A 27,250-nucleotide genomic window follows, 5' to 3' on the forward strand; every position below is an offset into this window, starting at 1 on the left:
TTATTCTGTCACATCCCGTCTGTCCATTCATTTGCCTTTACTCGCTGTGGTGTAGCACTACCCTTCCCTCTCTGTATTAATCATTGAAAAAGTTTAAACTAAGAAGACAAATGCAGACATTTGCAAATAAAAGCAAACAATAATGAAGCTACAATAAGATAAAAACACAAGTAAAATAAATAAAACACAAATAAGATGTTACCACAAGCTAAGACAAAAAGTGTGGAGTTTGAAGATGGGCGTGTAATTATTTAAGTATGCAATGTTGGTATGCAAGACATCGGGTCCAACTAGTCAAGCAGAGTAGCGGCTCCACCTCAGCTGTGCAGCATTATATATAATAAGGTGTCATCAAAAGTAGTCTATTCTACGAGACTTCATCAAGACCGCAGGTTACAGGTTAGTCACATCTGCTAATTATTTAATGTTTAAAAGTATATCACTATACTTTGACAGAAATCTGACTTTTAGTTATAAATAATTCAGAAACTATCTTGATGTTTTGGCATAGCCTATGTTTCACGAGGTACAATCATTTCGATTTTTTTCTTCATATATTATATTTTTTTTACAGTATCATTATAATTGATAGAATTTATTTACCAAGAAAGTGTGTGTGCTAAGTATTAATAACAAATTTGCCACAGTGGCAGGAGAATAATAATAATAAAACCCGTCTTTATGGCTACAATTTGCTTGTGAAGATTGTTAAAGATACAAAATAGGAAAAAGATTATCTCTACTTTATGAAAAAAACAGAAAGAAAATAAGTGAATAGATAAATAAAATAAAATGAAAAGACTGTGGGATGTCACTGAAAGGCTGAGAAACTTTGCTGACTGCCACCTGACTCTACCTTAGTAAGGACTGACTGTAAGTGTAATTCTTCTCCCCACAGGTTGTGTAGTGATGTCTGGGTTGGCTGTGTTGTGTCTCCTGCTCCTGCAGACTGGAGCTCATGGATTTGGTATATTTGAAGGAGAATCTCTGAACCATCAGGAGATCACTGAGATAGCGATCTTAAATACCACTCTGCAGGTGTGCCGTACACTGGCGCTGGCTAAGGGCAAAGACTTCACCTTTCCTGTAAGAAATAAAGTCAACCAAATTACATCTTTAATACAGTAAATGTGCTTTCAGGTGGCAATTAACGTATGTGTGTGTGTTTGTGTTTGTAGCCACAGCCTTTTACTGCTGAGTCAGTTGTTGCTGCATGTGAAGCATCAAAGTCTTCCAAGAGCTTCCGCCAAGCCATCACCTTGATCCAGGACAGGAATGCAAGAGTAGATCTACTTCTTTATCTCATCGCCCGCTATCACTTTAACAATGAAGAGTTTACAGCAGGAAGGAAAATCATCACAGACGGACTGTCAGCTGTGAAGGCCAGCTCCATGCGATACAACTTTAACACGCCAAAACGAAATCTGGGAAAAATATCACACACCTTGCAGGTGCTCTCTTTCAGTTTTGTTTCCATTATAATTATTTCAAGAAACAAACTACAAAGTTGCTTTTTGATGCCTGAAGACTGTTTAAAAAAGATGATATCTGTAGTAAAACATTTTAGCCACTGTTTGTTATAAATTATAAATTTGTACTTGTTGTGTCTGCAGGATTTCTACAGTCACAGTAACTGGGTGGAAATGGGAAACACGCTCCCAAACTCTAATCTGATCAGACCAGACACCGTCATTGGGAACATAGCAGGTAAATGGATCATTCAGTACGATGTGTTTGGATGTGCAGACAAAAGAAATGGAGAGGACTGGCTGTGAGACTGTTGGAGTGAGAATTTAACACACACTCTTAACTAACAAGCCTTGTTTGTTTGTGTACACAGTTGTTTGCTCCCATATGTGCACTCTTTATAGTTTCAGTCGTCTTTCATCTCAAAAATATATGCACAAGCTTTTTTTCTCTTTCTTTTTTTTTTTTTTTTTTTACCATTGTTTGCTCCATGTGGTCAGATGCTCAGCTGAACTTCATTGTCCAATCTATTCTATCTGACAGCTACAAGGAGAACAACATGTCGCAACTGTGTAAGACATGAATGTAGGAACAACATTTTGGAGGGTATCCTACAGGAAAAGATACTAACCTCTGGATATTTTGGTTTTAACAATGCATCCACGAAGCCCACAGGTAAATGCCGTCATATTCACTGGTGATTATTTTTATTCCTAAATTATGAGCCTACAGTAGATCTAAATAAAACAGACAATCCTTGTCAGGATCAGAATCTCATGCTGCTGTGATGATGATGATGATGATGATGATGATGATGATGATGATGATGATGATGATGATGACGACCCACTTAGTCAATAGATAGTAGCCTACATTTGGACTGTTTTCAGACTATTGATATAATTTCTCAAAGCTGGACATATTCATGATACAAATGAATACACCTCCACCATGCTCGCTTTGTTGAACCTTTTGTGACAGTTGACAAAGTTTTTAAGAAGAGGTTATTAGGTAGTTTTTGTCTGTATCTCATCCTTTTTCCCTCCTTTTTTTATGTACTCTGCCTCCTGTGACCAGAGGAACTAAACCAGGGATTCTGCTTTTTTTTTTAAATATACGTATTTAGATGACTAGACCCCAGTTCTGGTTCCAGTTTTAGCATTACTCAGCAACCAAGTGACAAATATGTACTTTGAAAATGAGGACATACGTTTAAAAAAATCTTAATTTAATTGGAGAAATGTGTGGAGGCATGTGTGAATCTGTACATGACATTTTGTTCATACTCTGTTTCTAATTGTAAACAGGAAAATGCAGCCACGGAGGAAGGCTTGATCGAACAAGTAGGATTGCACCCATAGGTGGGATCAGCAAAGACGATAAGAATTCTAGTCATGGACACCTTCACACTGAAGCAGCAAATGTGGCAATAGCTGCAACCAGTCAGCTGCTAGAGGACGTTCGAGGGGCAGCTGGTGACAAATCATTCCTCCGGTATGAGGCCCATTCTGCACGTTTCAGTCACAGTTACTGTGTGTAATGAGGTCAGTGAAAATTTGTATTCCTTCTCTCTTTGTCCCACAGGATGATGGGAATCAACAAAGGCTCTAATAAAGCACTTTGCTTTGTGATTGACACCACGGGAGGCATGGGTGATGACATTGCAGCAGTGAGGAACGTCACTTCCTCTATGATCAACAAACTGGGAACAGAGGAAGAACCCTCACTTTACATTCTTGTACCGTTCAATGATCCAGGTACCATCTCAATTCCTCAGAGTAGACTTTCAATTTTCCTTAAAGTGATGTTTGCGCTGTTAAATTTATGAGTTTACTCTCTGCCAAACAAACAAAAGACCGACCATCCGTCAGTTTACAACTAAACATGCACAGTATCAGATAAATCTCAAACTAATCAAACATGACGAAGAAGAATAACAACATGTTTTTTTCTTGTTTCCACGTGAATCCCAGAGTTTGGGCCACTGACAAGAACTACAGACCCACAAGTTTTCGTGAACGCCATCAATTCACTGTCGGCAAATGGTGGAGGTGATGCTCCAGAAATGAGTCTCTCAGGACTTCAGGTGCGGTGCAGTGTCTGACATAAAATTGGTCTTGAATACAGATGACTGGGAATGTTATTAGGGCTATACAAAGAATTTATGAATCAGCTTAACTCAACTCAACTCAACTTTATTTATATAGCACTTTAAAACAACTGTAGTTGAAAACTAAGTGCTGTACACAACTAAACAATCAATTTAAGATTTTAAAATGGATTCATAAAAACAGCATCAAGCATTATACATGTATTCATTCATGAAGAGATGACAGAGTTTGAAAAACAAATTGCCAATCAATTTGCTCAATCGTGTAGCCTCTCCTTTCAGCCAGGTGAAATCGTCCCAGTTAGCCATGGGATGTAACAAGCTCTCTTGGAGCTTACCACTGGGACAGAGAGGCTAAATGACTAAGCAAATCAATTAGCTGTTGGGAAAAGGAAATGAAGCTGGAAAAAGGAAATTGAAACTGAAGAGGAAATCCAGCCGTTTGTTCCCATTTTAAAAACTGTTTACTGTTGACTCCCTGATTTTCCGTACTTGATCGTATGAAAACTAATCTATGCCTGATGTCCTGTCTCACTCGTGCAGTTGGCTTTAACTGCTGCTCCTCCAAATTCTGAGATCTTCCTCTTCACTGATGCAACTGCTAAAGACACACACCTGAGAGGCACAGTGATGGCACTCATTGAGCAGACCAAAACAGTGGTGAGTGGATTATGTGTCAATATAAAAACATACTGTAGGATGTGGAAATTAATAGTGCTGCTAGATCAGTCTCATCTACTCCAAAAGTGTCTCTATGCGCACGATTCAAATCATAATGTAAGCCTAACTCTGTAAGTTAAAAAAAAGAAAAAGAAAGAAAGGAAAACACATGATTAACAGAGCGTGATAAATTATTATTGTATTGTATTATTATTATTATATTGTATTGTATTATTATTGTATTATTATTAATTATTCACATAAGTTACAAGCAATAGAGAAAATTCATAATTACGTGATAACAGATCAAAATTGATTGATGTTAAAGTAAACGAAGCCTGAAGACAACAAAACTGGAAGTGAAAAATATGAGATAAAAGTGTATATGAGATTAAAAAGTCATTATTATGAGGTAGAAATTCAAATTAATTTTACTGAAAGTTATTCAATGGCATTTCCCAAATGTGGCGTGTGTGGGAATTATACTTGGCCAAATACTGATGTGGTGGTCTTACTGTAAGTGTGGGTAAAGTGCAAATCAAGCGCGCTGCACTTTTGGTCGTTGGAGAAATGGGACACACTTGCACACAAGCCCAGTGCCCAAGTGTGTAAGTGTGATCGAGTGTGCATATTGGGACAGGCCCACAGTGTCTACAGAAAAACAGAGTGGGCTTGTGTACTGTATTATTTAAAAAATATTTCATCATGTATGAAAAATTTGTAAAAATAAATACTTTTTCTTAATGTATTAATAATTTAGTCTCAGTAAGTGAACTTTTCCCCCAAAACTGTAACTGATCCATTTTCTCAGGTGAACTTCTTGATTACCGATGTCCGGATGTCTCTCCGTCGAAGACGAAGTGAAAACAACCAGCAGCGACAGCGACAGAGCCGTCGGTTGTCAGTAGCAGATTCTCAGCTGTACAGAGACCTGGCTCAGGCTTCAGGAGGTCTGGTTATTGAAGTTAATAAGACTGAGCTGCTCACGGCCACTAGCATCATAACGGATTCCTTCAACTCTCCTCAGGTAATAACATGAATTTCTGCAGTGACTAAATTCAAATGAATCAGTTGCGTCACCAGCTTTATTTGATTTCCCAGGTAACTCTCCTGCAAGCAGCCAGGAGCCCAGGGAAGGTTGAAAATTTCACCTTGACAGTTGACGAGTCAGTAAGAAACCTCACGATTTACCTCACGGGAAGCTCACTCAACTTCACTCTCATCAGTCCCACAGGTGCTGTCTCACTGTTGATTGTTCAACATTTTGGCATAATCCCTATACTCATAGGAGTAGGTTTATTACTTTAATTATCGGTGCATGTTGTTTTGAGATCCGCGGGGCAGAGACGTGAGCTGCTCAACGAAAAGAATGGAGGTAAACGGTACACTGACCCCTGTCCCTCATCAAACTTTCGAGCCAATGTCCCAATGCTGGGCAGAGTGATTTCAAAAGCAAGTAGTTCTGAGTGGTGAATGTGCAGGTCACAACTTGGAGTTGTTGGATTGTGTATTTGATGAGTTTGATGAGGGACAGGGGACCTGTTCCATTCACCTCCACTATGTTCGCTGAGCAGCTTGCGTTTCTGCCCCTTGGATCTCAATACAACATGCACCGATAATTAAAGGTTATAAACCTACTCCTATGATAGGGTTTATGGCAATAGGCGAATTTGCCAAACTGTTGAACTATCCCTTCAAGATAATCATGTTTGTCTCACTCTAAGCCCACTGACCAGCCTGCATTGTAACTTATTTTTTAGGTGTTTCTCTGAGCAGCAATAACTTGACAGGATCAATGGTCATTGCATCCCAGTCAGTGGGAACCTTCCAGACTCTGCAGCTAAAAGTACAAACGGGACTGTGGATGGTTCAAATGATGTCAACAACTCCCTACACTCTGAAAGTTGTAGGTAAGGCCTCCTCGATTATGTGGCTGAATCAAAGACTTTATTATTATTACAGGTATACAGTGACTATCATTAACTTTGAAGAGCTGCTTCACCCAAATCACTGTCTTTTCTTTGTGACTTTTCCATTTGCAGGGAGAAGTTCAATCGACTTCCTGTTTGACTTCCTGGAGGTGTCGCAGGGTCCATTGGGAGGTTTTGATGTCTTAGAAAATCGTCCCAGAGCTGGTAAAGACCCAGAATTTAAGACATTTGGATATTTTTCAAAGTAGGCATATTGTACGTCTGTTGATTTGCTGTTTCTCCTGCAGGTGTTAATGGCAGCATGAGGGTGACATTGATAGGAAATGACTCCGCCACAGTGACAGAAGTCACTCTAGTTGAATCGTCGGGGTCTGGGCAGGTTAATGGCAGCGTGCAGCCTCAGGGCGGAGGAGTCTTCTCTGTTCACTTTGATAGGATACCATCGGTTGACTTTGTGGTGCTCATTAAGGGGCAAAGCATAAACGCCTCCTCCAATTCATCATCCTCCGTGCCCTTCCAAAGGCAGTCACCCACCAGTGTCAGGGCGTCTTATTTGGCTGTCACTGCTGTAAGGAGAAATATATCTTTCTAAATCTATATTCCTTTTAAGGGAGAGGTAAAATATTATATACCAACCATTGTCCATTTCCTTTGTTTTTAGGCTGAAACAGACGATGTCTTGGCTCCAGGAGTACCACTCTCCATTCCCTTTTCTGTGGTCAACAGCAGTGTAGTTGGAAGTTTGAACATCCGTGTTTCCAATGATCAAAATTTTACCTCAGTCTTCCCCTCCAGTTTATCCCTGGACAGTGAAGGCCGTGCTAACGGTACAGTGAACCTCACAGCCCCTTCTGGCACACCATCTGGAACTGATGTCACCTTGACCATTGAGGCCACTGCTTCTGGAAGTGGAGACACCAACTACGTTGTGCTGCTTTTCACTGTCCTCACCAGGGTAACTGTCCATTTGAGGAAGAAAGTCACATTTTAATCAGTGTTAAAGCAGGTTGCTGAGTTTGTGTACTTACTCTCTGTGCAGGTGACTGATTTCACTCCACCAGTGTGTCAGCGGCTGACCCCTAAGCCCAGCAGCTGCTCTACAAACTGCAGTGCCACATGGGAGCTGTCTGTTCAGGTGACTGATGGGCCTGAGGAGTCAGGCATCGGACATGTCAGCCTCAGACAAGGCAATGGGGCCATGAACACCACTCTGGCTCCTGAAAATGAGAATACCACGTTGGTGTCGTACAAAGCCTCTTGCTGTTCACCTGATGTTGAGATAGTGGTTGTGGATCGGGTGGGCAATGTCGACTCCTGTTTCTACACTCTCCGGGAAGATGTCACCACTTCACAGCCTGCGACAGCAGCTCCTGAGGCGTCTTCATCAACCAAAGCTGCTCAGTCTCTTCTTCTTTGCCTTAGTGTCACAATTCTAGGGCTCAGTCTTTCATCTGGAATTGACATCAGCTGACTCTTTACATGTTCATAATGTATCAGTAAAGACACAAATTGACTGGGAAACACTGGTGTGGGGAAGCTTTTGCTCAATTGCTGTTTTATTAGCTACATATAGCAAAATCTATGCCAAGTAATACAACAGCTCTGCTATTAATCATATTTATTTATTTTTTAGTATTTCTAAGGAGCTGACATTTGACATTTTTGTTTCATTGCATTTTTGTTTTATTGCAACCATGTTGTACATCCTAATGACTACTGTATTTCTTTAAGATTGACCAACTGATACTAAATCAACACCATTCAATAAATCTGTGTGAATAGTAAATGAACAACTGTGGGTCTAGCTTTCATCTTATGCAGCATTAGGTGACTTGTCTTTCTAAATAAATTAAACATCATCTTGGTTGCCACCAACAGATGAAGGGTGGCATTAGTGAAAAATGTTGCTATATCATTTAATTATAAGTTTAATACTGACAGGCAGCCATCATGTCCTCCACTCAATGACGAGATCAGATGACGTTAGTGAGGACATCTATACTGTCCTGTACTGTAGCTGGGTGTTGGCGTGCCTGGTGGTTTGTGACCTATGATTAAATGAAAACTTGAAACAGACCTGCTCCACCAGCCTGAGCAGGTTTCTTCTGAGTTTCACTCAGTCATAGGAAACATGCTATAGGGACCTTCATGTGATTAAAGTTGGGTTTGATTCCCATGTTGACAGAGATGGAATGCCCGGCAGTAGCCCCCCGTGGGCCTATCAAAATTTCCCAGAGGAAATTTTCTAGTGTTAATTTTACACCAGTTGAACCTGCAACTTCTAGAACCAAAGACCGCACTGAGCTAATTGGCAAGTGGCAGTTCAACAGTGGCTTCACAAATTGAGTAAGCCATTCACTGTCGTGGAGGCAGATTTGAAACCACTGTAAAAAGAAAAATCAGTTTTTGAGGTAAAATTCTGATATGTATTTGTCAAACATCACCTATGACTCTCAGATTTTGTAGATTTGTTTCACAAAAACCATCTGGTATTATTTTGATGTGTTATACAACTCCCTCCTTGGGGCTTGAACCCCCATCCTCTGACACCAAGAACCAACTCCTAACTCCTAACTCACTGAGCTAATTGTCTGTGAGTGAGACATGGTGTGTGTCTTCTCAAATAGACTCAGGAGTCAAAGCCTGGCAGCAGGTGTCAAGGCAGATTTCAAAAATGTCAAAATGTCAGAAATTCTGTGAACTTTACAAAAATCTGATAATAGATCAATTCTATCTTGACAGCATGGGAATGTTGGTGATTTGTTTTTAATGATAAGTGTTTTGCTTCACAAGAGAAAATCTGATGTTTAAAAACTCTTACATTGACTGCAGTTGTTCCCATGAGAGCAGAATTCAAAATGTTCTAGAAAATTCAGTTTTTGACATAAAATTCAGATATTTGCCAAACTTCATCAACCATGACTCCAAAATATTGTCAATTTTGTTCAGGAAGATTGAAAATGTATTTAGCAAGAATTGGATTGTATATGTTTACAGTAGTGTTTACAGTCAAACGTTTTCATGCACTGTAGGCTCAATTTTTGATAAATCAAAAATCCAAGAAACTAGTTTTGTGGAGGACAGTCTGGAGATGTTTGGTGACAATTGAGCAAAAATTGTGGGAGGAGATAGGTTTTATAAGTTTTACAGTTATTGAAAAAAAAACAGAGTGATGTACTTCATAACTTGTAATGAGTTTAAGTGGACAAACGTTTCAGCAGTATTGGGGCTACATTTTGGTGAAAGTTTTAATAGGATGTAGGATTTCCTTGGAAGAAGAAGAAGAATACACCTACTGTATTGTGTTCCTAAAAAAGATCATTCCCTCTGTTCACTATAAAGTGCCACATCCTAATTTATTGAGCTTTACAATTTTGTATTTTATATAATTCTATGACCCCTGCACACCTCCTCATCAAAACAACCTGTCGTTCTATAGCTTTCATCTTATGCAGCAAAAGGTGATTGTTGTCTCTATAAATATACTTACATAATATTATGAAACATACAGTGACCTATGACTATGACCTATGACTATCAGCTGACGTAATCAGATGACGCTAGTGAGGACATACTATACTGCACCTGAGTTTGTCTGGTATGTGACCTATGACTAAGTGAAAACTTGGAACAGACCTGCTCCACCAGCCTAGGCTACACACCGATGCTCAGGTGCAGGACCGTAATGAAGTCCTCATTTTCGTGATCTGTTTTATCTAATCATCTTTCTAGCCACATGTCTATAAGGAAATATATTGATATCATATATACCGTTCATCATTTGGATATATATATATATATACTGTCAAATTCATCCAAGACAGTTCATGTTGACCTGCTGACCTCTGGCAGGCGCTTCAGGTCACTCAAAACCCACATCAATAGATTCAAAAACAGCACGTAAAACACACACAAATCACAAGATGAACACCATTAGAAGTTGTGCACTTAATTTCATTGCATTTGTAAAACAATGACAGTAAAAGCCTTTCTATTCTAAAATCTTTCTAGCCAAATGTCCGAGGGACACACCTCATTTTCAAAATTCATCCTCCATCAAAACTCACCAGACATTTTCGGTTCTACTCTGGATACCAGACAGTACCATGACAACAGATTTCATATTTGTTATTTCACCTGATTTAGACCTTGGTAATTGGTGTTTTGTAACTGTTTCGACTGCACCTCTGTGCGTGTCGGAGGGTGGGGCAGAGCTCTTATGCAGTAGCATACCGACTCACACGCACACAGATGTTGACAGATCTTAATGTCAGTGTTTGCGTCCGATCAGCACTGTCTTTATGATGTGTCAGTCTTGATGTTAAGGCAGGGGTGGGCAAACTTTTTGGCTTAGTATCAGATAGATGGAGAATGTTGGTGGGAAATGGGAACTAAAATAAATTACATGTAAAACCCATTACCTCAAAGTAAAAGAAAATTAAACCTACATTCAGTTTCAGTGGGAGCAGTGTTGTTGGTCACCCTTTTTGCCAGTGCATCAAACTTTGTGGTCTTTGCTAGTTTGGCCAGTTTGGCCAATTTTGTACCAGTATTTGATGGGCGGCATATGGCCCGCAGGTCTTTGTTTACCCATGCCTGTGTTAAAGTCATGGGTTTGATTCCCATGTTGACAGAGACCCTGTAGCTATGATGGAGCCACAGACTGAAGCCTTGATATTTTTCTCTCTGCTACATGATCTGTGTGAATCAGACCCTCAACGATTTATTACATTTGAGGCGATTTTTTAAACATCTTCAACAATGTTTTTCTGTACATTTCAGTTTATTCATGTAATGATAACTTAAGGATTTTGAGCCTATAGGCTACATGTCCTGACTTTTGGCTTTTCCACCTCTTCAGCTGTTACACTTTGGCTTAAAGGATTTTAACAGTTCTTGATTCAACAATTCAGCTCTTTATTCAACCATTTTAGGATTTACAATCTTAAGTTATTGCCTCAGTTATACTTATATTGCTTCAACTGTTTTCAATACAATTGAATAAGCTTCAGTTTTTCAGATTTTTCCACCCTACCAACTCTTCAACTAGGATTTTAGCATTTTCCTCCGCCTTTTAAACATTGCCTCTACTACTACTACTACTACTACTGTATCTCTCAGCCTTTACTGTGAGTTCTACCTTTCAGGTAAAGCTTCAGCCACTTCAGCATTGCTTCAGCAATTTCTTCATATACTGCAGCCTTCAGCAGGCTTTTATTTGTTCACTTTGTTATTGATTAAAATCACCAATATGTGATATAAAAATGAAATAAAACCACATATGCAAGTATTAGGCTGCACACAAACTGTTATGTCATTCCACATCGAGGGAGCAGACAGCATGAGCATGCCTAACATTGGCAAAGTATTAGAGCTCCATCTAGTGGAAGAAAAATAAGCATCCCTCACTCATATGTCACAATAAATAACCCTTGTGTTACATGTTTCAAACACTTATGTAACTTTATCAGGTCAAAACGATATAGTGTATCCCGCTTAAAGAGATACATTTTATCTTATTTATTTATTTATCATGCATGTGTTACCATTCTGAGCAATGCCAAAGAGCAGTTCTGTTTTTTTTTTTTTACGAGGCACCTCATCAGTGTTCAGGGGCACCAGGCCACACAGAAAGCAGAGGGGCAAAATCTCACAAGATGTAGCCTGCACTGTAGCCAATATGTAGACACATTACCACCATCATTATCTACATTATCTACTGTAATGGTAAATCTTAATATTCCTTTGTTTTAATCACTTGAGATGTTCCTACACCCTACTTTCCCAGACTTCCTTCTGCAATTGTAAATTCAAGTTCCTTTACACTTAACCATCTGTGATGCCCAACTTCCCACTTCCTAATTCACACTCAAACCCCTTTGTATTTTAAATTGTATCTCTTAACTCCATACCTCGGGAGACCGGTGATGATACCTTCAAAGGTGAGGGTGTGAAAACACAATCAGGGAAGGGGCCGGCCAAAGGACACAAACACACCCCAAAAGTGGACCTTCCCTCAGCTATAAATGTTTAGGTTTTCCCATTGTCTTTGTCTTTTCTTTACCATCACCCACTTGGGTTTGAACTGACCTTTCCTTGCAAGGAAATAAAATCATGATGGCCGGCAAGTCAATATTTCATTTTTCACCAGCAGCAGCAACAGAGAATTTCCACGACACTACATGTAATTGTAAACAGTGGTGTTTTAAAGTTGCGTTTCCTATTGTATTTTTCTTGATGTCTCGATAGATAAACAGGGGTACATCATATAGCTCCGGGAAACCAGAGACTATCTTCAACTCAACTGTCTGAGTGAGTCTGCAATTGGCTGCTGCTTTTGCATCGCTGCTCATTTGCATAAAGTTGAGCTTCTCTCAACTTTAAATTGATCTCCTTCCTGCTACACGCTCACGGTACATGTTGACATGTACTGACTCAGGATTTGTGCATGTGCTCGACTGTGCGTCTTCGCCACAAGGGGGCATTGCTGTAATAGTCAATAGCATTGTGTGTAAAAATGTGTAATACAATATCCCATTCATGTTTTTGTGTATAAATGCCGAATGTTTTGAATAATTAAAAAAAAAAAAACGTGTTTATGACAGATAAGACCATCCTAACAAGTATAGTTATTGATCAGTACCCTTCAACTGTTCATGATCATTTTTTGAGGAGCTGCACAGAGCTCAAATCTCACTGCTCTGCTCTGTGTGGTGCAGACAGAGAGAGAGAGACACACACACACACACAATGTCCTGACTTTCCTCTTTAACCCTTTACTTTGAAGGGCTTGAACTTTTTCTCATTAATTCCAACAATTCAGACCATTTCTCAATCATTTAAGGACTTTCGCATTTTTCATTCATAAAATATATCTTCACACTTTTTTTTTTACACTTGTCTTAAACAATTCTGGCATTTGCATCCATTCCATATCATTCAGCCTCCTGCTCACAAGTTATAGCCTACACTTCAGGTATTGCTTCATCTTTATACACATTTGTTCAACAAATTCTTTCAAGCTGTTAATAATATATTTATTTATTTGAGAAGACTTAAATGTTAATTTTTTCATACTAATCTTCACAAATTCGAGCAATTTTCCAAACATTTCATACAAATTCGACATCCTTCTTATAAGTTTTACTTTTTAATATTTTCTCACCTATTTCAGATTTCAACCATTCAACTATTAAACTATAAATTTGCGATTTCTACATTTTCCTTGTTTAACTTTTACCCTTCAGATATGTTGTAGTTATTTTTAGTTATTCTGCCCTTTAACGGATTGTAACTATTCTACTTTTACACTTCAGATATTGTTTCATCTATATTAGTAATGGTTCAAAAAATGTTTTCAAACTGTTTCAAATAAATTGTGCACTTTAACCTTTCAATTCATTCATACTATTCTTCACTAATTCAAGTAATTAGCACCCATTTCATACATCCTTCATCTTTCATCTTCTACTTTTACTATTCAGATATTGTTTAATCTACATTAGTAATGGTTCAAAAATGTTTTCAAACTGTCAGTTTTAAGTAAATCTGAGTAGACTTCAGACTTTCAATTTCTTCATACTGATCTTCAACAATTTTTCCACCTCTTTTCCACCTCATTCATACTATTCTTTACTAATTCAAGTAATTACCACCCATTTCATACATCCTCCAGCTTTCATCTTCTACTTTTACTCTTTAGATATTGTTTCATCTATATTAGTAATGGTTCAAAAAATGTTATCAAACTGTTTTAAATAAATTGTGCACTTTAACCTTTCAATTCATTCATACTATTCTTCACTAATTCAAGTAATTAGCACCCATTTCATACATCCTCCAGCTTTCATCTTCTACTTTTACTCTTTAGATATTGTTTCATCTATATTAGTAATGGTTCAAAAAATGTTTTCAAACTGTTTTAAATAAATCTGAGTGCACTTTAACCTTTCAATTCATTCATACTATTCTTCACTAATTCAAGTAATTAGCACCCATTTCATACATCCTCCATCTTTCATCTTCTACTTTTACTATTCAGATATTGTTTAATCTACATTAGTAATGGTTCAAAAATGTTTTCAAACTGTCAGTGTTAAGTAAATCTGAGTAGACTTCAGACTTTCAATTTCTTCATACTGATCTTCAACAATTCAAGTAATTTCAAACCATTTCATACTCTTCATATATTCAAGATTTCTTCAGCAGTTTCTTAACTTAATTCAGCATAGTTTCAACAATTTTTTCAGCTCATTCAGCTTCCAGCTTTCAGCATTCACCCGTATTTCCTTCAGGAAATGCATTTTCTAGTTATTATTATTCTTACTTCTTCCCTTTTTTGGCCTTCAACTACTTCTTCATACTTCATAATATTCAAACAATTCATATATCAAAACGTGCGTCTTCTTCAGGATATTCCGGCTTACATTCAACTTTTTCATATCATTCATACTTTTCAAAATATTCAAACTTTATTGAAATTTTTTTCCCATAGGAATACATTGAAACAGTCTTCAAACTCTTCAAATCTTCTCCTTCTTTGAACTTCAACTGCTTCAACATACTTTCACCTACAGACTTCATTCAACTTTTAAAACGTTCACAAAACTTTCAAGTATTCACGGTACATTCAACTTTTTCATATCTTCTACCGTTATTGATCAGTACCCTTCAACTGTTCATGATCATTTTTTGACAAAATTCAAATTTAACATGCAAGTCAATGGCACGGAATTTTCAGAGCTAGAGTGGTGATGACATCAGCTAGAGTGACAGAGAGTCTAAAAATCCTCTGACACTTTGCTCTCTATCCTGTCACCACGGCCACAAATTTCTTTCTAGACACATAATTTTCCCCCACTTTGGTAGACAAACTTGTGCTGTGTCTCACAGTGTGCTCGAAAACGCAGAGAGGCTAACAGAATTTAAACTGGGAGCCTCTAAGTGCAGCCAGTTCCCTCTCTTCCTCTCATTGACTCACATTGTAAAGTAGGAGCAGATTTTCTGAGAAAAGCAGAAATGACCTCCTTATCTTTCCTGCGACTGTGAGAAAAGTTTTTGTCCTACAAACATTTAATGCACATTGGCTCGCTCAGGAAGGTCTCCTTGCCCCGATAGTCATGACCACATTCTGGTAAGAGGTATGGTTCTCTTTTCAGAGGCTGTTGTTCGGAGCTGCACAGAGCTCAAATCTCACTGCTCTGCTCTGTGTGGTGCAGACAGAGAGAGAGAGACACACACACACACACACACACACACACACACACACACACACACACACACACACACACACACACACACACACACACACACACACACACACACACAGAGAGACACACAACCACAGAGACACACTGGCTTACAGCTCATAATCAGCCTCTAAATGAGTTCATATCTTTGAGGGGAATTTTTAAACATCTCTAATAATTTATTTCTCTTACATTTCAGTTTATTCTTGTAATGGAGATTTCAGGATTTGGAGCTTCTTCATGTCCTGACTTTCCTCTTTAACCCTTTACTTTGAAGGACTTGAACTTTTTCTCATTAATTCCAACAATTCAGACCATTTAAGGACTTTCACATTTTTCATTTATGAATGTATATCTTCACACTCTTTTTTTAAACGTATCTTAAACAATTCTGGCATCATTCAGTCTCTTTCTTTCTTTCTTTCTTTCTTTCTACTCCCTTTCTCTTTCTTTTTACTTCATTCCTTGTTTCCTTGTTTCTACCCCATTTCTATATATACCCCAGTTCTCATAATGGATATTTCAGGATTTGGAGCTTCTTCATGTCCTGACTTTAGACTTTTCCACCTTCAATCCTTACATTTTACTTTGAACGACTTGGACTTTTTCCTCATTAATTCCAACAATTCAGGCCATTTCTCCACCATGTAAGGAGTTTCATATTTTTCATTTATAAATTTATATTTTCACACTATTTTTTACACTTAAACAATTCTGGGATTCCCTATCATTCAGTCTCTTGCTTACAAGTTATACACTTCAGGTATTGCTTCATTTTTATACATATTTGTTCAACAAATACTTTCAAGCTCTTAATATATTTAATCATTTGAGTAGACCTATTTTTTCCACACCAATCTTCAAAAATTCAAGCAATTTTCCAACATCCTAATTTTAAGTTCTTCTTTTTAATTTTTTTCTCACCTTTTTCAGATTTCAACCATTCAACTGTTAAACTATAAAGATGCACGATTTCTACATTTTCCTCAAACTTTTTATTAACATGTTTAACTTTTACCCTTCAGATATGTTAAAGTTATTTTTAGTTATTCTGCCCTTTAACGGATTGTAACTGCTTCTATATTTTTCTACTTTTACACTTCAGATATTGTTTCATCTATATTAGTAATGGTTCAAAAAAAAATTTCTAACTGTTTTAAATAACAACAAATGCATCCATTCCATATCATTCAGCCTCCTGCTTACAAGTTATACTCTTCAGGTATTGCTTCATCTTTATTTATATTTGTTCAACAAATGATGGTTCAACAATGTTTTCAAGCCACCAGTTTTAAACTTCTTTGAGTAGACTCAAGCTTTTCAATTCATTCATACTATTCTTCATTAATTCAAGTAATACCCCCCATTTCATACATCCTCCATCTTTCATCTTCTACTTTAACTATTCAGATAGTGTTTAATCTACATTAGTAATGGTTCAAAAATGTTTTCAAACTGTCAGTTTTAAGTAAATTTGAGTAGACTTCAGACTTTCAATTTCTTCATACTGATCTTCAACAATTCAAGTAATTTCAAACCATTTCATACTCTTCATATATTGTTTCATCTCTTCAAGATTTCTTCAGCAGTTTCTTAACTTAATTCAGCATAGTTTCAACAATTTATTCAGCTCATTCAGCTTCCAGCTTTCAGCATTCACCCGTATTTCCTTCAGGAAATGCATTTTCTAGTTACCCTACTTTTTCACAAAGCTGTCTTAATTGGCCAAATGTGGCACAGCTCGCCTGGAATATTTTTCAACAGCAGCCACTGTCTCTCTATTGTGTCAGGTGTCATGTTAAAGGCAGAGTGGGTGGTCAGATGCAGATGCACTTTACACTTTACCTCTGACTGTAGGTGCAGTCACTGTAACATGAAACCAGTGGATGAGATGCACTCGACTACCCAATGCACTACTGGTGTGTATGGAGTGTGGATGATTTGTGTTGTGTCACTTTTGGCATTTCAACATGTACAGCAGTCATCTATAACTAGAAGTTGTTGGACACTATAAGTTCCATTTTACTCAGGTAAGTTACATTAGGCATGTTTGTAATAATGAGCAACCGGGGCGTTTCACGTGTCAGTTGAGGTTGTTATAGAAATTCTTGCAGGTGGCGTCTGTCATGGCTGAAAGGTTGACACACAGGAATTTGCTTTTGTTCATTCATCATCATCATCATCATCATCATCATCATCATCATCATCATCTTTTTGCTATCTGTAGGCTACTTCCTATCAGCGACCAATCATAGTTCTGATCCAATATGCATCACATAATTACCTATATGCTATCAGTCAACCTGCTGTCATGAGAGTGAAAGTGAAAAAGTCATTGTCATATTGTGTTCCCAAATGTTCTCACAGTCACAATGTAGAGCTCTGGTTTGCTTCTCCCAACAGTCGCAAAATTATTATAAGTTGCTTAACTTAATATGTATGTGTAGACTAGAGCGTCTGCCTGTAGCATTTGCTTTGGAAAAACAAACAGAAATGTGCAAAAGAAATAACCTGCAGGTTTCACATCAGTCACTCACACAAAAAAATGCACAGTAAGCAACAGACAATCCTCGCTGGAAAAGAGAAATATGTAAATAAAACAATTGTATTGCTCAAGCGGAAGATTGTGGAATTGAAACTTAATTCTCATTGTATCTGTTAATCATTGTGTTTTATTGTCACCCCTCAGTGCTACTGCAGTAGTGTCCACCAGCATTATGTCCTCTGGTCCATGTGAGTTGGATAGTGTGATGCCATCCTGACCAGACCAGCGTGTATCATACCAAACAGGTTTAGCAAGTTTTTATTTCCCCACCCTGTCTCTGGCGCTGTCAAGCAGGTGATAGGTATGATTACAGACAGCAGTGCAGCACAGCCTCAAGACCTCAGGTAGAGTGCCCTTTTAACTCATTATTACAGGTTGTAAAATAGAGACAGTATACATTTCTATCACATTGCACAGACTTCCTATGGAGATTCTTGACATATTCTAAAAAAAAAAAAAAAGTATTTTCACAAGTAATAAATAAAGTTAAGATACATTTTGAAAAGTAAGATAGATATGTAAATGTGAGGGGAGTGCTCAATAAAACCAGATATTGTATTTATACAGATAGAAAATGCTTGTGTATAACTGGAAAATAAGTGTATTACATAAAGTAGGTTGTTGTAAAGAGGTGTGAATTAAGTGTTATGGTTTGGGGTTCATACAATGTTTGGGTCATTGACAATCAATTTGCTTCAGTTGATCATTATTATTATTTTTAATTGTACCTAGAAACACAGTGTAGTAGTAGCTGCTGACCAGTGGTTGGAATTATTGATTTCATTATCAGGGTTACAGAGTCATGTCCAAGATCATCTGTGCTTTTAAACGTTATCAGTGAAAAAGACTACAAGGGAAAATTACACTCCTTTGCCTGCAGCATTTGTGACAAATGACGCATCTTTGTGAAGAAACCAAACATTTGATTGAAACTAATCAAGAAGAATACACACCCATGAGTGTTGTGGCCTGTGCCAGGAACCACTGATGGAAATTTGACTATCAAATGTGTTGCAATCTTCAGCTTTCAGGATGTCTTCAGACGTGGCTGTGTTGTGTCTCCTGCTCCTGCACACTGGAGCTCATGGGTTTGGGATATTGCCAGGCGACGCTCTGGATCACCTGGAAATCACTGAGAGCGCCATTTTAAACGCCACTGTGCAGGTGTGCCGTGCTCTGGCTCAAGCTGAGGGAGCCGGATTCACATTTCCAGTAAGCATTCATGCCACTTAGTCATTATTCACAAGAAATGAGTCCATCTCTGTTAAATGCCTGGAGTGATTTGACTTCCTCTCTTTGTTTAGCCACAGCCGTTCACTGCAGAAGCTGTTGCTTTTGCCTGTAATGCACCAACATCATCTAAGACTTTCCGCCAAGCCATTCTGTCCATCATATTGAGGAACGTAAGAGTGGACCTCCGTCATGCCTTTAATGCAAGCTTCCACTTTGATGAAGAAATGTTTGTCGGTGGAAGGAGAATCATCACACAGGGACTACGAGCTGTGAAAGCCAGCAACAAGCAAGAGGATTATGAGGCAGCAAGGGAGAAACTGGGAGAGATTTTACATCCTTTACAGGTTTTTATCATAACTTTTAAAAGCAACAGTATTGCTTTAAAAGCTGATTTACATTTGAAGACTGAATCCATCTTCTTCTGTCATCGTATAGGATTTCTACAGTCACAGTAACTGGGTGGAAATGGGGAACAACCTCCCAAACCCAAATCTGATCAGATTGGACACCAGCATTGGGAACATAGCAGGTAAACAAAGGGTATAATGTGATGCAGATCTGTGTTTGGCTGTGTTAGCAAATAGCAAGACTGATGAGGAATGCAGTTTCGTGGTGTGATTGCAGAGATATTATTTGACTGGTGGAAAACATATGCACAATGTCTGGTTGACGATATTTCCCACAGACATAAGCAGGGCGACATGCCGCAGCTGTGACGGAGACGACTGCAGGAACAACATTCTGGAGGACATCATCCAGCAGAGGGTCCTGACCTCGGGGTATTTTGGTGTGATCCCTATAGTCTCAACCAAACCAAGAGGTAAATACCCTCAATCAGTGGTTCTCAGAGTGGGGACCGCCAGTCCGGGGACCCCCAGGGGTCCTTGAAAGGGTTCAAGGGGGTCCCCAACTTTTTCTCAAAATGTTAGCAATTTTTTTTCTAGAAATATTACATTTTCTTCCAGAAGTTTCTTGAAATTTTTCAAAAAAATCATGCCATTGGCAGTAATTTAAACGTACATTGACTAAAAAAAGTAACGTTATTCAGTCTCAGAACAAATATTTGTGTATTTCTGGTATTTGTTTCAAAATGTTGTCCAATGGGGGTCTGTGGTCTAATTTGTGTCAATTTAGGGGCCCTTGATGTAAAAAAAAGTTTGAGAACCATTGCCCTAAATTATACAGCCAGGAATGCCACAGCATTTTGTCAACAGGGAGATCAACATTTTCTATATTACATACTTTATGACATATCAGTGTGGTACCTGGGTATTTAATGTGAACAGCCATTTAAACAGGTGTTGTACAAAAAGTGTTGTACAAAGGGTAATTAAAATAAATAAAATAGGCAGGTAAAACAAAGCAAATGTGCACATGAAATCAAACATGAATATGACAGTAGATTAGAAGGTGTGGCAGCATGCTGAGTCATATGTGAACTTTGTTTCCCCTTTGTTGTTGCACCTACTCATGTGGCCTTTTCCCTCGTTGTTGTATTTTCTGCCTGGGATATTTTCCACCCCTATCTCTGCCACACACAAGGTAATGATCCTTGAACTGGCTCTCTGTGGTTGTGCCTCAGAAAAGTCAGGTATTACTTGAAAAACCAAGAGATGTGTCTTTGTTGAACAGGAAAATGCAGCCACGGAGGAGCGATTGATCAGACAAGTACGATTGAGCCTACAGGTGGGATCAACAAAGACACTTTTGATGCCAGTCATGGACACCTCCACACTGAGGCGGCAAATGTGGCGATAGCTGCAACCAGTCAGCTGCTGGAGGACGTTCGAAGTGCAGCTGGTGACAGACCGTTCCTCCAGTATGAGGCCCACTCTGCATGTTTCAGACACATTAGGTTGTGTTTTTTTTTTTTTTTAAAGCACCTTAATCCTCATCTCTCCATCCCTCAGGATGATGGGCATCTTCAAGGGATCCAGTAAAGCTCTGTGTTTTGTGATCGACACCACAAAAAGCATGAGTGATGACATCGCAACAGTGAAGAACGTCACTTCCTCTATAATCAGCAGCAAAGCGGGAACAGATGATGAACCCTCACTTTACATTCTTGTACCGTTCAATGATCCAGGTATAGGGTCTTAAAGATGCCACAGATAGGCTATGTCATATCACCTGTTTGTTCTGTCAAATTTTTGTGAAGCTGAGGGGTAAAATACATTCCATTTTCTGTCCTCCTAAAGATGTCGGGCCGCTGATAAGGACTACAGACTCCACAGCCTTCATGAACGCTATCAATTTACTGTCAGCAGAGGGTGGAGGAGACAACGAGGAGCTGACTCTCTCTGGGCTTCAGGTTCTGTCGTGTCTCCAAGATTATGTCAGAATCTGCCCCAAACAGCTGCTGAAACAGTTTAAAAAATGACCCTTTCTTTCCCCCATCCTGTTTCCTCATCCAGCTGGCTTTAAGTTCTGCCCCTTTCAATTCAGAGATCTTCCTCTTCACTGATGCACCTGCTAAAGACAAAGACCTGAAAAATGCAGTGATCGCACTCATCGAGCGGACCCAGACAGTGGTGAGTGATATACAAAGCCAGAGTGAGAATTAACAGCTGTTTACTTACCATCAAACTTCATTTTGCTGCTTTTTTTTTGCTTCTGTTTCTCATTACATTTCTCTTAGCGAAGTTAGCATGCTAAGCAGCTGGATTGTCCTCCTTACTATGATATGGAGTCACTGTAGCGCCCAGGCTGCTCTGAAGACTTAGAATTAGCTCCTTTAGAACAATTCAAGGTGCTCTTATTGTTTCATGGTTTTGTTCATACTGCCAGTTAGTGACTGACTGGTGGGCAAACATGCTGGTCAAGTTAAAGCAGAAGTACGCGATCCGGTCGTTTTGGCTAACTTCTTGTCAGCTGATGTAGTTAGCAGTCCCCGCCCTCGTCCCTACGTCACCACATTCACGCGCATCCCTTGGCTGCACACACAGAGAGGACCGCCCCTTTATGCTGTTCTCTTTCCTCATTGGATAAAGGTTGTAGGATACAAGGAAAGTTTTCTCCTCGGCTTACAGCAGAGCAGAGTGACTGACAGACCCGTGTTTCAGACCAAACACTCTATATAAGTGATTGCTGTCGGAAAATATAACTATTTAAGACTTATATTAACACAAATATTCCGCTTACTTCTGCTTTAATTTAACTTTATAGAATAATTGCATGACTAATGAGCAGATTCATTCCTGGTGAATGAGTTATGCAAACATGAACAGGAACACATTCATGTGGAAGATTCTTTTTGCATGTCGCTCACATCAATCTCTCCCTGATTTGGTTATCCCTAATGTTATTCACTTTTCGTTTCCCCAGGTGAACTTCATGGTCACTGACACAACAGTGACCAATCGACGGAGACGGCGCGGTTCCGTCCAGCAGCAGCAGAGAGCGATATCAGAGTCAGACGCCCAGCTGTACAGAGACCTGGCTCAGGCATCCGGAGGTCAGGCTATTGAGGTCACAAAGAGCGAGCTCCTCGTGGCCACCAGCATCATAACAGAGTCCTCCAGCTCCTCCTTGGTAATAACATAGAGATGTCACTGCTAGTTTGTGTTGTCCTATCAAAGATGTCAGCTGTGTCATCTGTGCCATGTGGTTTCTTAGGTGACGCTGCTGCAGGCAGCCCGGAGCCCAGGGAAGGCAGATAATTTCACATTTATGGTTGATGAATCCGTAACGAACCCCATGGTTTACATCACTGGGAGATCCGTCACGTTCACTCTCATCAGCCCCACAGGTAACTCTGCCGCTCTAAATGTTATCTTCTCTCCTTATGAGGGCCACAGTTATTATGTGTATTATTGATGTGTATTCTTTTAGCATCAGGACCTCAATATTTCAATTTCGAGTGATCGCAATATACAATTGTGGAACACTGGCTCAGTTTGCTTCATTTATGTAATGAAGCTGGATTTCAGAGGTGACCCCTCTGATCATATTGGATTTTTTTGCATTTGTTCAAAGAGAAAAAAAGAACATGTATCGAGTTTCAGAAATAGGCCTCCAATCCAGCACATCTTAATCATCATAATCAGACAAGTGTTTAGTGTCAATGCGCTGATGTTTAGTTTGTGTTTGAAGGTGAATCTCAGCAAAGCAGCGACACATCAGGATCACTGATCACTTCGTCCCAGTCAGTGGGAAACTTCAAGACTCTGCAACTCCAAAAACAAACAGGACAATGGGAAATACGAATGATGTCAGCTAACCCCTACACTCTGAAGGTTATAGGTGAGATGATTGATTGATTGATTTAATTTAGCACAAAATGAAAGCCTGTGTGTATTTGTGAAAGTCATGGGTGAGTCCTAATTGTCACTTACCCCAAAGGCCAAATCTTTATAGTTGTGGTTTGGATGGAGTTTGTGTTCCTCATGTGTGCAGGAAGGTAATTCCCCACCCACGCCACTGACACACCCGAACAAAACTTTTAATCTGAAATTGTAATCGTCTAGAACCTGCACTGTTCAAAAGGCCTTGACCACCCACAGCATATTTTACTGATGAATGATAAGAAATAACCGACTGCACGCCAATCTCAGCTTTGTAGAAAACTGAATAAAGAAACAAATCATGGCTGAGTCATTGTTTGCACACCTGTTGGCTCAAGTCCAACAGCATTCTCTGTCACTTCCTCCACAGCCTCACGTTTACTCTTGATGTTAAGTGTTGCGTTCCTTGTTTTGAACTTCTTTTTTCCATGTGACTTGCAGGTCAGAGTCCTCTTGACTTTCTGTTTGACTTTCTGGAGGCTTCTCAGGGCCCATTCTCAGGGTTTGATGATCTTGACTCACGTCCCAGAGCTGGTAAAAGGAATGTCAAGAATCTGAATTAAATGAAGTGCTAAATGTCATCAAAGAAGACACGACGATGCTCCTATGTCTTTAAGGTGTGAATGGCAGCTTGATGGTGTCTCTGACGGGGAGTGACTCGGCGGTGCTGACAGAAGCCACTCTGGTTGAAACGGCGGGGACGGGAGAGATTAAAGGAGATGTGTTCCCACAGGGGAGTGGAAACTTCTTGGTTCTGGTTGAGCGGATCCCATCAGTGGAGTTTGTTGTGCGGGTGAAGGGGCTGAATGAGAGCATTTCCCCCAGAGCTTCCATCGTCTTCCAAAGGCAGTCACCTACCAACTTCAGAGCCTCCAATCTGACCATTACAGTTAGTAGCCATCATCACAGACCGCCACAGGAGACGTAACAGCAGAAACTTTGAATGTTCACTTTATAAAAATAATTCATCTCTACAAACGTGCTCTCTTGTCTGATTCCCTCTGTATTTAGGCCGATTCAAACAGCATCTTGGAGCCAGGAACGCCGTTCTCTGTGCCCTTCTCCGTGACGACCAATGGAACAGGAGGAAATTTCACCATCCGAGCCACCAACAGCCAAAACTTTGACTCAACCTCACCAGCCAGTTTAGTGGTGGAGAGTGGGAACAGCAATAATGGCACAGTGACCCTCTCTGCACCTCTGAACACCCCGTCTGGTACTGGGGTCACCCTCACCATCGAGGCTGAGGCTCCGAACGGCACAGACACCAACTATATCGTGCTGCGCTTCTCTGTGGTTAACACGGTAATACTCCACGTTCAAACTTATTGTTCACATCAAAGTTGAACGTTTTCAGACGGTCAGCTGATCTGCTGTGCACTAACTTAAAGGGATAGTTCAACATTTTGGCAAATCGGCCCATTGCCATAATCCCTATAGTCTTAGAAGTAGGTCTGTTTCCTTTAATTGTTGGTGCAAGCTATTTTTAGAACGGCAAAGCAGAGCTACACTACAGAGACACTGAACATTATGAGACGGATTTGTTTTTGCGGTAAATTCATCCAAAACAGCTGATGCGCATTCGCGTCGAGGGCAGTTTTTCGGCAACTACTCTCTGCATTCGCCTCGAAAACAACTCTGTCTTGCAACCTTCCGTTATTATCTCATAGCGTGGTGAATGTGCAGGTCACAACTTGTCCATGACAGCGTTTTGAAGTTGTTGGATTGTGTATTTGATGAGTTTGATGAGGGAAAAATGAGAAGAAATCCCATTAGCCTCTGTAGCGTAGCTCTGAGCAGCTCACGGCTCTGCTCCGCCGTTCTAAAAATAGCTGCACCGACAATTAAAGGTAACAAACCTACTGCTATGACTATAGCGATTATGTCAATGGGCCAATTTGTCAAAATGTTGAACCATCCCTTTAAAGTCAGTTATACTAGTGATTAACTGACAGTGCATCAGTGAAATATCCTAATTGTTTTTCTTTTAATTACAAATAAATGACACAGTTCTTTTAAACATTTACAAAAAGTTACCTGGAAATATTAAAGTGTTACCTTTTCTTCTGTTTTTCTAACTGTTATGGTTGATAAACTGATGGAAAACTACCAGACTTTATATTCTAAGGTCGATTTGAGCCCATCATGCTTGTGTTCACCTGTTGCATCACTGATGTTAAACATATGTGATTTGTCCTCCTGTCACAGGTGACTGATTTCACCGAGCCGCGGTGTGAGCTGCTCAGCCTTCAGTCCAACTGCTCCGGAAACTGCAGCTCACTGACGTGGTCGCTCTCTGCCCGGGTGAGTGACGGGGCTGAGGGGACGGGCGTGGATCGTGTCAGTCTCAAACAAGGAAACGGGACCATGACCACCAGTCTGGACCCTGACAACGAGAACATAACACTGGTGTCCTACAGTTCGTCTTGCTGTGCGCCGGACATGGAGCTGCTGGTCGTGGACAATGTGGGTAATGTTGGCTCCTGTTTCTACACAATCCGGCAGAATCCACCAGCTGCTATTTCTTTATCCACCAAAGTCACTCAGTCGCTGCTTCTCTGCCTCAGTGTCGTGGCACTCGGGCTCCACACACTCACTGAAGGAGGCGTTCAGTGACACCAGGGCCCTGGGCCAAACCTTTCTTTAGAGTAAACCTTCAGTCTAGCTTAGCACCTTAACTTAACTTAAGTCTGCCATTTCTTTCTTTTCCTGACTCTGCTGATTGTTTATGTCAATGCACTGCAAGTAACTATACAATGACCCCTGAGAAGCCAGAGGAGAGATAATGCAGCCATGTGTTGTGTTACCCTGGTGTTGTAACAGTCAGTGAGGGGGAAAACAAATAAAGAACTTGCCAAATGGGAGCTACTTAAAACTGCAGGAGACCGTTGCACTGTGAAGCTGTGAAACTGTGAAACACTGCACAACTTGTCCTCTTGAGGACTGGACTGATGTTCATCTGACTGATAGTTATTCTACGAAATGATAATTTCTTATATAATCTATTTATTTTGAGATGCCATAGAGTTACATGCTAGCAACAGCATGTGTGAAATGAGTGCACTGCCACGAAGCCTATGTGGCTTTTTGCATGAAAATAGTTTTTGCATGTGAGCCACGCCGGCAGATTCAGTGTTAGTCTGTTGCCCTTGTCAGATATATTATATATTATATATTGTCAGGCTATATTTAACTCGTAAGAGAGCACTCCTTCTTTCCAAAGCAAGTAAATGACTCAGTCTCTGAGATCCTACATAATCCCTGCATTGTAACATGAAGTTAGTCGTTAGTGAGGCACAAAACAAGAGCAGTCGCATTCACTGGTCTGTGAATCATGTTGTGCAGTTTTATTCGGCTATTTTGCGTGTCTTACATTTTTATCGTTGTTTATGACTTGTATCTTTATGCATTGATTGGTCACATGATCACCTATCCACCTGTTTATGCTACCTGCCAGGCAAGCTGGCCACACCCTGACATCAGAGTGCCTCGGCTGACTCCTTGACTGTTTTCCCACCAGTCATTTGTGCTTCTCCCACAAGAGCATATTGAAAAACATTTATCAGACACCCCGAGTCTGAAGGATGTATAATGGATGTTAGATCAGACTTCAAAGGCCGCAGTCCATACACTCATATATTTTAGGCTGCATGTGGACCCTTACATGGATGGGTAAATTATAAAATCTTAGTCAAACAGACTCATGTTGATGTGTGGTGTCTCCCAGCTTGTTGTGGACTTTGTCTTCCTCCTAGTGGCAAGATTGATAAATG

At 39.7% G+C, this 27,250-nt stretch overlaps 2 protein-coding genes across 2 annotated transcripts; both read left to right on the forward strand.

Annotated features, from left to right (window-relative positions):
* Nucleotides 1-1,613: 1,613 nt before the first annotated feature.
* On the forward strand, nt 1,614-7,705 carry LOC146974896 (von Willebrand factor A domain-containing protein 7-like). Its single transcript, XM_085798631.1, has 13 exons — nt 1,614-1,707; nt 2,011-2,142; nt 2,775-2,961; nt 3,052-3,224; nt 3,441-3,553; nt 4,121-4,237; nt 5,049-5,264; nt 5,339-5,471; nt 5,998-6,147; nt 6,280-6,372; nt 6,456-6,736; nt 6,830-7,123; nt 7,208-7,705. The coding sequence occupies exons 1-13, from the start codon at nt 1,644-1,646 to the stop codon at nt 7,637-7,639; spliced, it is 2,385 nt and encodes a 794-aa protein (XP_085654757.1). The 5' UTR covers nt 1,614-1,643; the 3' UTR covers nt 7,640-7,705.
* A 10,584-nt stretch (nt 7,706-18,289) lies between these two features.
* On the forward strand, nt 18,290-26,870 carry LOC146974897 (von Willebrand factor A domain-containing protein 7-like). Its single transcript, XM_085798629.1, has 16 exons — nt 18,290-18,305; nt 18,986-19,173; nt 19,266-19,538; nt 19,630-19,723; nt 19,880-20,014; nt 20,827-21,013; nt 21,105-21,280; nt 21,393-21,505; nt 21,609-21,725; nt 22,519-22,725; nt 22,810-22,942; nt 23,287-23,436; nt 23,919-24,011; nt 24,095-24,366; nt 24,489-24,782; nt 25,686-26,870. The coding sequence occupies exons 2-16, from the start codon at nt 18,994-18,996 to the stop codon at nt 26,091-26,093; spliced, it is 2,832 nt and encodes a 943-aa protein (XP_085654755.1). The 5' UTR covers nt 18,290-18,305; nt 18,986-18,993; the 3' UTR covers nt 26,094-26,870.
* Nucleotides 26,871-27,250: the final 380 nt, after the last annotated feature.

The sequence above is a fragment of the Trachurus japonicus genome, chromosome 14 (genome assembly GCF_045865225.1).
Source record: "Trachurus japonicus isolate A0001 chromosome 14, Traja_1.0".
Classification (NCBI taxonomy): Eukaryota; Metazoa; Chordata; class Actinopteri; order Carangiformes; family Carangidae; genus Trachurus; species Trachurus japonicus.

Bases quoted from the DNA above. Each gene is read 5' to 3' on its own strand.
- LOC146974896 (XM_085798631.1), top strand. From the start codon at position 1,644: ATGGGAAACACGCTCCCAAACTCTAATCTGATCAGACCAGACACCGTC. The intron at 6,148-6,279 runs GTAAGGCCTCCT...TTCCATTTGCAG, and splicing joins CTACACTCTGAAAGTTGTAG to GGAGAAGTTCAATCGACTTC. The intron at 7,124-7,207 runs GTAACTGTCCAT...CTCTCTGTGCAG, and splicing joins TTTTCACTGTCCTCACCAGG to GTGACTGATTTCACTCCACC.
- LOC146974897 (XM_085798629.1), top strand. From the start codon at position 18,994: ATGTCTTCAGACGTGGCTGTGTTGTGTCTCCTGCTCCTGCACACTGGA. The intron at 19,539-19,629 runs GTTTTTATCATA...GTCATCGTATAG, and splicing joins AGATTTTACATCCTTTACAG to GATTTCTACAGTCACAGTAA. The intron at 22,943-23,286 runs GTAACTCTGCCG...TTGTGTTTGAAG, and splicing joins CACTCTCATCAGCCCCACAG to GTGAATCTCAGCAAAGCAGC.